At 42.1% G+C, this 9,868-nt stretch overlaps 1 protein-coding gene across 1 annotated transcript in view; it reads left to right on the forward strand.

The window, feature by feature from the left end:
* Slc25a13 (solute carrier family 25 member 13) overlaps positions 1-6,310 on the forward strand; it is a 169,821-nt gene extending 163,511 nt beyond the window's left edge. The window contains exons 16-18 of the mRNA XM_034519298.2: positions 4,638-4,796; positions 4,889-4,979; positions 5,201-6,310. Of these exons, the coding sequence (XP_034375189.1) occupies positions 4,638-4,796; positions 4,889-4,979; positions 5,201-5,387 (437 nt within the window). The 3' untranslated portion in view covers positions 5,388-6,310. The remainder of the gene's footprint in view (positions 1-4,637; positions 4,797-4,888; positions 4,980-5,200) is intronic.
* The last annotated feature ends 3,558 nt before the right edge of the window (positions 6,311-9,868 follow it).

Here is a 9,868-nt window from a genome sequence, read left to right on the forward strand (position 1 = left end):
TGTACTCAGAAAGCCAACTACTCTGCGTCTGAAACTGTTGATGCCACAAGCCAAAACTGGCAGGAAAAGCTATTGATAGTATAAAGTGTAAGTGGAGGTCCCTCCATTTGACCTCTGAGTAAACAGAAGAATGTATTCTAAAAGCAGGAAACCAGCAAGCTGCCTTTCTGGACATACAGTCAGCCTGGCCATTCGCAATGCCACCTAGAGCATCAAGCAACATTTGTCTGCAAGTTACAAACTGAGAATTACAATGTAGAGAATGGGCCATTGGCCTGGTAACGACTCGTGTAGAACTGATGGAAAGCAGGACAAGGCTTAAGCTCGTGTCAGACCTTAACCACAGGTGCAGCAAAACATAAATTAACAGCTTTTCCCCAGCGGAGTAGGAAATACAGTATTCTCACTTCACAGTTCAGCTGGCTTTCTATACGTCAGCATTTACGAAGCTTTGGTTGGTCCTGTAGCCTGCCTTAGACCCTTCAGCAGAGAGTACTCATCCATCCAAAAAGGAAAGTGGTAGGGAAGTAAGTCTGGAGTATGGCAGATGCCACCCAGAGCCGAGTGCAGTGCCTGGCCAGCCTTTTATTTAATCCCGAGTATCAGTAGACAGCCAGCCATCCTCAGACAGGAAGGGGCAGCAAGGAACGTCAACTGAAAAATTACAGAGAAAACGGTAATTTAGGGACCACAGGGGAACTTGCAAGAACTGTAATTGGAAACTTGGAGGGGGTGATTCTTTTTATCTTACTTTTTATTCTAAAATAAAAGTAAGTACACAGGAAGTTGTAAAAACAATATAGTAATCCTTCACCCACTCTTCCTGGGACTGTTGTGTCCTTCATAACCATCAAACAAGGTCAAAATCAGCAAATTGACATGTAACACATGTCAGAGTTCTGTGATATTTTAAACTTATTTTATGTGTTTATTTGAGGATGGACTCAAGGGTTGAATGCAGTGATTACTTGATATCTTAAGACAGTTTCTCATTAGGAAGACTGAGGCTAACCTTCGTAGACCAAAGTGGCCTTGAGTGGGTTTTTTTTGTTTTTGTTTTTTAATTAATTAAATGATTGTCAAAATTAAAAATCTCTTTGGTTCTGAATGATAAAGCAGACATCATCAAAGAAAACCAAGCTAGGCTCTATTTAATGGTTCTTACCCATAATCCCAACATTTGGGATGCTAAGGCAGAAGAATTAAGAGTTTGAGGACAGCCTGGGTGCCACAGTAAGAACCTGTGTTAAGTAAAGAATAAGGACAAAGAAAAATAGACCTTTAGAAAATAAAGACATGGTAACGATCACCCCCTAGAATGTGGCATAAAAATATGTAGATGGAAAATCAGAACTGAGGGGCACATAGCTTAGAGGTACTGTCCGTTGAAACGATACTACCGTGAATAGGAATAGGAAGAAGGACAGACACAAGTGAGGAAAAGAACACTGCTTTCCAGTTTGAAACACAACGCCTCCCAGTTGCTCAGGACATGAGGTATTGACCACAGCAATGTGGTAGCATCCCAGGGGAGGGCAGAGCCTGCATCTGCTCTGCTTGAAAGGGCTCCCTTCTCCTCAGCCAGATTAGGAGTGAATTTAAGACGGACACCATGGGATACTTGAAGTAGCATTGACAGAGAAAAGTTTGAGCTGGAAAAAATAAAAGGTGTGAATTGATCCAAATTGTCTCTGACGTTGGTTTTGTACTTACTGTGCAAGAAGAGCTGTTGGAAGACACATGAAAGGGGCCAAAGCAAAAGTGACTCTCATCCTCACTTTGTTGAAAGGGGATGTAAGCATATTAGAGTCATACCCGTGGTAGGTATATACATGCTGCAGCCATGCCGCGGCTATGTATATTTATCTAGTGGAGAAATGGAGATCAAGCAGGAAGTAACTGGAAGTAGAAGAGACAGAAACATACACAGGACATGAGGAACGGGTCCACTAGCCACAGTCAGCGGAAATGGATCCATTGAAAACCGATGCTTTCAGTTCAGGTTTAAAATGAAATATAAACAGCTTAAGAATTTTCTCCTCCCCCCCCCCCTTAGTTTTTGAAGACAGGGTTTCTCTGTGTGGCCCTGGGTGTCCTGGAACTCACTTTGTAGACCATACTGGCTTCGAACTTAGAGATCTCCTGCCTTTGCCTCCTGAGTGCTGGGATTATAGGGGTGCACCATCACTGCCTGGCTGATTTTCCTCCTTCTTAATGAATAACTTTATCATGTTGCTGTCAGTCACTAACCTAGTAGATTGATCATATAGCCAATAGCCTAAAAGTATAATGTGGAAAGCCTTAGCTTTGACCTAAAATAAATATGTACTAACCTTTAAGGCTTAAATGGAGAAAACACAGTTATTGATCCTGATACAATACTTTAAAAAATTAAGGTCTTGGTTCCCAAAGCTGTCTGGATTCACCAAGTCAAGTTTTCTTCTTGCTCTCAGAGATCCTCTGTAGTTGCTGGCTCTCTGGAAATCCCACAGTTGTTTTTTTTTTTTGGCTGCTGAGTACCTAGTGTCATTTCTGTTGTTGAGGTGGTGGGTAGGACCCCCCCCCATGTATGCATGAACCATGTCCTCTTCCTGTGAGGACACAGAAGATACCTTCCTATCTTCTGATCTCCTCTTCTTCTATACTCAAGTCATTTCATCAGTGTAACATCGGGCTTTTGAAAGCAGAGGATGAACTGACAAATCAATTCATAATCTATGCCCACTCAGGATTGGAAAATCAGTAGCTTTCAGATGACCAAGCTCTTTTGCTGGCCAACTTTTACAGTAGCTGAACTCAGTTTTCCAGGTTTAATGTCAACCTCACACCCCCTATACACACCCCTCAGAAATCTACAGAACACATCTTTAACAGTTACAAGAACCAAGACATCATCCATTTAGGGGTGTGGGGCTGCAGACGAGATGACTGGGCTTGTGCTTGGGTTATAGGATTTCTAGCACGTGCACACACACACACACCACACACACCACACACCACACACACCACACACACACACACACAGACACACACATATACACCACACATCAAGCTGCTTTGCCAAGCATCTTATTAAGTAGTTTATCTGTTTCTTTTAGCATTTCATATTTCATTCTGTCATTTTTATTCTCATTGCATGTATTCTTCATACTCTTCTCTCTCCAACATCCTCTCGTGACCAGGCAATGCATATGCAAAGTATCTTTGTGGAAAAAAGAACATGTCCTTTGTTATTGCCCCCGTGTCTTTCACAGCATCACATGACCACACCTGCAGTGTGGTTAGGAGGACTTCATTTCGTGTGTAGAGGAAATTCCCTGCTAAACTCTCTCTAAACCAGAGTGAAGCAAAATGGCCAGTGTGAACAGTAGGTTTCCAAGCATCTTTCAAGTTTCTTTTCATCATGTCAGAAGATAAATTCCTGGCTCAAAATTACAGTAATCCCTCCAAGCTAAGAAGCAATGCTGCTTCTTAGATGAACACTGGATAGAGAGTGAGCTTCGCATATGTAAAAGGCGGTGTTTGGGTAATGACTGTTCCTAAGAATTAGTGTTAAAGGAGTTGAGTGGAGATGGAAGGCGAAGAGACGCTTGCTGCTCTTCTGGTAGAAATGGGAGCATGTAGTTACACCTTCCCTCTACACACACACACACACACACACACACACACACACACACACTTGCAATGTGACTTTAAAACTGTCTGTTGAAGGATGAGATGGAATTCTAAGCCAGACCATATTGGTTTGGACAGAAATTCTTACAGAATTATTAAGCCTTAAAAAAAGCAAAGGAGATTTATGCATCTGCATCTGACCAGTTTGGTTTGGAATAGGTTCATAGTGGAAAAGTAATAAAACCGTAAGAGACAGTGTCTTCTGAATGGTCTCCATTTTAAAACTCTCAACATGGACTGCCCCATTTTTGGATAAAAATGACTGTAAAAAAATTTACTGTTGGTAATTTTGGGAGGGAATTGTTGTTAGGAGGGATTTGTTGTTGTTGTTATTCTTTCTTATCAATTACCAACCAGTATAAATTTTAAGCTTTTGGTTTTAAAGTTTTCTAGATAGATCGATTTTAGGAGAAAGATGTGTGTGCAAGTCACAAATAGGCTCCGGGTGTTTGCTTAGCTATCGGTACAACCTTCTGGTAAGAGAAGTTGGGGTTTTGGAGTACAGGGTGGCTGGCTGTGTGAGGGAAAGCAGCGTCCTGTGGCTGCCAGCAGCCAGGAAACCATGAAGAGGAAACACATAATAAGCTTCAGCTCTGAAAAATCAGCCCTAATAACTTCGTGAGGTTCTGATTTCAACAGGAAAGCAAAAAAGAAAATAATTTTTTTGAAAACCACTTTCTCTGTTTGTTCTCAACCACTTGAAATAGTGTTACGGATAAATAATTGCTTAAAAATATTTATGTATTTAAGAATAGAAACAACAAATGAAGGTTGGTGTGGGGGGTGGGGGTGGTGGCTTGCAGACAGAACTGTCACATTGTGCTTTCCAGAGGACAGCAAAATGGGCATTTTTATTGCACTGGCTGCTTAACTTTCTTTCCACGGCCAGCAGTTCAAAGCACAGTTATTTTTATATAGTGAGAATGTGAGTGGACTGAGATGGTGTTGTGTCTTGCTTCCAGGTATGCCTGCAGCATCTTTAGTGACCCCTGCTGATGTTATCAAGACTAGATTACAGGTGGCTGCCCGGGCTGGCCAAACCACTTACAGCGGTGTGACGGACTGCTTCAGAAAGATACTTCGGGAAGAGGGCCCCAAAGCATTGTGGAAAGGAGCTGGTGGTACGGAAGTAATCGGTTCTTAACTAGTCCTTTGGTATCAGGGAAATTTCTTAAAACTCTAATGGTGTCTGTTATTTTCATCCTGGTCGTAGCGCGTGTGTTCCGCTCCTCGCCCCAGTTCGGTGTCACCTTGCTTACTTATGAATTGCTTCAGCGATGGTTCTACGTCGATTTCGGAGGCGTGTAAGTGTCATGGAGAATGCGCTGCTAAACGTCCACAGCCTCTAATACTCGGCTCTCATTGAGAAAAGTGCAGGGGGCTGTCTGCCTCCTGTGACAGTGTCCACAAAGTTGTTTCCCAGGGAGCACACAGAATGCAATCATTGCTTCATGTTGCACGGTTTTATTGGTTTCTACTTGTATTTTTTTTTTACGTCAGTTGACACTCTTTATTCTCTTCATAGGAAGCCCATGGGATCCGAGCCGGTTCCTAAATCCCGGATTACTCTGCCTGCTCCCAATCCTGACCACGTAGGGGGCTACAAACTGGCTGTTGCAACATTCGCAGGGATTGAAAACAAGTTTGGACTTTACCTACCTCTCTTTAAGCCATCGGCATCTACCTCAAAAGTGACTATTGGGGACTCCTAGGGAGACTGACCTGGAGGTGGCTGTAAAATGATTGGAACCACAATAAGCCTCATCTGGGTCTGAAGCGTGGCTCCGCCCCTTCTGCATCTGTCTCATTTAAATTCAGGTCAATGCTTCTTATATTGAATGCAATGGTTCATTTTCTGGATGTTTTTGTAGCAAGATCATGTGGAATTATTCCTAATTATTCTTTGGCACTCTGCCCACAGCCTGTGTTTGTATCTTTTCAATACTGGGATTTGGTCAATACTAACTTGATCTGGAGTAAGTCTGAAGGGAAGTTAGGGAGGCCTCCTACCTGGGTAATGGTCTCACTAATGCTACTGAAAGGTGGCCATGGTTTCCCAAAGAGTTCTGAGTATGTTTAAAGTAGTAGAAAGTTAGGTATATATTTATAAAAATGAAAAACACTGGAAAGAAAAAAAAAAACAAATTATCTAGCCTGGACTCAAATTTTAAACATGCACAAATTTGGCCTCTGGATTATATTATGAAGGTTTTATGTGAAACATGTTTTTTCGTAATGAAAACCACATTGAGGATGTTTAGCAATCATATTCTCTTACTTTACCAAGTCTAGTAGGGAAAAGTTTCGAATGTTAAGGAAGTGCTTTTGGCCTTTTTATTATAGAGACAGAAGAAACAGTTCTACTCCTGAATGTACTGATTTGGGATAAATATGTATATGATGAACACATGCTGATTCCAATTTTAATAGACACTGTAAGAATAATGTACACCCTTTGGCTGGTACAACCCTCCTCGAGTCGCCATGGTTGGCACCCATTTGTCTTTAAAATCAACTTTATCTTGAATCATGTCTGACAAATATACTCTAAGTTTATATTTAATTTGGGGTGCTTTGTATCATGGTCAGATGCTTGTGTGTCTTTGAAGGGAAAAATAAACTATTTTTAAAGCTACTGATTGCTTGCTCTTGTGTGTTTCTTCCATGATGAATAGCAAAAAATATTGTCATCAATGAACTCTTACTCTCCATGCCATGTTCGGGGTTATTGTGTTTCCATTGAAGCTGGCTTTCAAAGTTATGTGTGGGCTCATGTTCACAGTTCAGAATGACTAAGAGAGCATGTATTTCACTCTTGGTAAGAAAAGAACTACCGAGTGGATATGCTCACACTAACCATCTTTAGTACTTAAGACAATTTGTGTATTTGGGAAGCATACTTGCTTATGTGGGTACATTTATCTGTAAGTGCTTAGGTGTGAGTGTACACGTGTGCACATATATATGGAAACCAGGGTTTAGTACCAGACATCTTCCTTGCTTACGCCCATTTTAATTACTGAGAAGGAGTCTCTTGTGGAGTTAAAGCTCATAAGTTTGGCTACCTAACTGGCCAGTGAGCTCCAGAGATCCACCTGTGCCATATTCACAAACATACCACCTGTCCTTGGGTAACATGTGAGTGCCTCCAGTCCTGGGTTTCTATGTGAGTGATAGATCCAAACTCAGGTGCCCATGCTTGCACAGCAGACCCCTTGCTGATAGGGCCATCTCCCTAGCCCAACTTGCTACAATTTCTTCTCCTGATGATTAAAGTGACCTAAAGCTTCAGTGGAAGTTGGACATAAGAACTATGATATGATATCTGTAATGTAATTTACTACTGGGTTATACCAGAATCAAATTTTGCTGTATCTAACCCTTCTTAACCTCATTGTGATGACTTTGGGGAAAAAAAAGTTAATGTTAAGAATTTGTGGTTACTGTCAACAGCAGTCATCGCCTAAAGACGATGCTGGTTGATCTACTAGAGTTTTGTGAATGTGCTTCGTCCCTGAAGGTTTCCGTCCCAGTCCCTGCAGTTCTATTAAAGCTGGAAAAGCGTCAACATCATCCACAAGTTTTTGATTTGCATGCCTGTTAATGGTGTGGATCTTTACCAGAAATAGGAAATGTCTGTTTTATGAAGGAGTGATTTTCCCATCACATAATGTGGCATCTACTACAGGTACTAGTTTGAAGATGGTATAATACCCAGTGTTCCAGCTTTGGACTTCAGAGTGTGGAAGGAAGCTCCTGAGTCCACGCATTCCCCTTTGACCCCTGTTGGAAATTTTACAGAAGATCAGATTTTGATGGAAATAAAACCACTGACCCAGATCGCTTAAAAAGCATAGTCCATCCATTTCTTTATGAACTGTTGGTTTTGATGAGAGAGCATCTTGGTTCTACTTAGACTTATGTGGGACTGAGCGTGATTCTACACTGGGGAAGGAGCTATGAGGGGGGTGACTTGGAAGAGAGGGGGATTGATACTGGGATGTAAAGTGAATGAATGAATGAATGAGTGAGTGAATGAAAAACAACAAGAAGAAACCAGAGGCCCAAGAGCTGATAGGAGATAGGATCCCACTGTCCCTGTTTCTTTGAAATCCTTGACTTTTTCTGTTGGAGAGGCAGTGACTTGAGAGCCTTTGAAGGAGGCCTAATTTCCATGACTTCTGCTCTGTGGGTGGCATGCCTGTAACAGGCCCAGAATTGGACTGCAATCACCATGCGGTAAGAACCACGTGAAATTTGTTCTGGGTTTTTCTTCTCCCTAAAGTGACAGCACACACAGTATGTTTGGATCGGCATGGCTTCTGTCATTGCTGCAGTTGGTCCCTGGACCGTGTCCCTTCTTAAGGGAGAGGCACAGTAGGCATGTCACTCCTGTATGCTTCCATGCCTTCCCTAGTGGAGAGCCCTGGATCCTTGCAGCTCTGTGCTTGGCCCAGCTTGTGATTACTTGGGAGGCGGGGGAGACGGGCCTGCTTTTCGTAGCAGCCTTTTTAATTTTTTTCCAAGGAGAAGAGAAAATGCGAAGCTGACCACAGAGTGAACACACTGGTTCTTGGGTTCCAGTCGTGGCTGGGTTTTCTTGAAGCTGGGTGGCGCGCTGTCGCCAAGCCCCTGCTGCACCTCATAACCCACAGCCATTTGCTGAACTCCCTGGGGTCGCCTTAATCCCAGCAGCCAGGGTCGCACAGGGAAAAGTAAGAATTCTGGCACAGAAAAAAGAGTCGTTTAAATGCTTATTGCATTTCAAGCTTCAGTTTTTACTTAGCTAAAATATTTAGCATTGCTGGAAAACAATGTTTAAATCTTCGTGCTTATATGTTATTTAATGGTGTGGCCTGTGTAAACCTCGGGATGCCTACATTTTGACAGTCTTCTGGAAATGTTTAGCAGCACATAACTCGGTGTGCAGGGAATAAAAACGGGAAACAAATTGTGCTTGAAACTGTCTGCAACCTCCTCAGACTGTGTATTCGGAGTGCACAGCATGTTGGGAAGCTTCAGGTGCAAGGATGAGAGCACTTCAATGGTAATATTTGTTGAGTCTGTCTTAGGCCCTGGTTTATCTGCCTTCCAAATTAACCTTCCCTCCAAACCCTCGTGTGCCTCTGACCACAGAAGCCAGACTTGTATAGATGAGTTTGTAGTCTTGCCACTGAGTAAAATCCCATTTTCAATTCTGGGTAATCAAATGCTTTCAGGATGTGGATTTTTCCAGAGCTCTCTCTAAAATGTTCTTTCCACAAGCGTCTTCCACAAAGGGGTGTGTGCCTTTTGTTTTACCTGGAGGAACGGGCAGATGGGACACAGTTTTCTCCAAAAGGTTCAGCCTTTGGTATTAAGACAAAATGTACTCACAAAATTGCCTGCTTCTTCATGTCTCGGATACCTACCAGCATCCCCATGGGTTTTTCGGAAGAGTGGCAGCGTCTCCCTTGAGACCTAAACGGGGCTCTCTTGTAAGAAAGAGACCGTCTGGATCATGAACATTTAAAGTTACCATTTTGAAGTATGCATGGATGAACAGTCAAATTGGTGGATTTTTAATAAATGTTTTTTCCTCCACTGTGTCTCTTATTTTGTGGGTTTTTTTTTTTTTTTTTTTTTTTTTTGTTATAATACTAAAGAATTAAACCATGTGGCATTGGATAAAATGTCATGTCACTGAGCTGTGTCCCCAGGTCCCCAGCCCTTCTTACTTTTCTTTTATTTTGAATCATGGTCTTTCCAAGTTGTCCAAGTTAATCCATCACTCTCAACCAACCAAATACCTAGAAATACAGGCTGTACCATCAGACTGGAGACATAGGTTGTGCCATCAGATTGGGGACATAGGTTGTGCCATCAGACTGGGGACATAGGTTGTGCCATCAGACTGGGGATATAGGCTGAGCCATCAGAATGGAGACAAAGGCAGCACCATCAGGCTGGCTTCCACTCTGTCCTTTACAGGGCCTTTTTGCTGCTAGTGTTAAAACCAGAAATGAAGACCAACTGATACAGTCGTGAGTATCAAACACTTTCTTTAGAAATCATAAGTTAATCTTATTAAATCAACATAGCTGTAAAACAGGTTTTAATTATTAGTAATTTGTTCCTATGAGTCAGGAAGTAGCACATAAGCTTGAAGATGGATTTAAATTCCCGGGACATTGTGAACATTAAACTGTAGTTT

This window comes from Arvicanthis niloticus, chromosome 15 (genome assembly GCF_011762505.2).
Source record: "Arvicanthis niloticus isolate mArvNil1 chromosome 15, mArvNil1.pat.X, whole genome shotgun sequence".
NCBI classification, from domain to species: Eukaryota; Metazoa; Chordata; class Mammalia; order Rodentia; family Muridae; genus Arvicanthis; species Arvicanthis niloticus.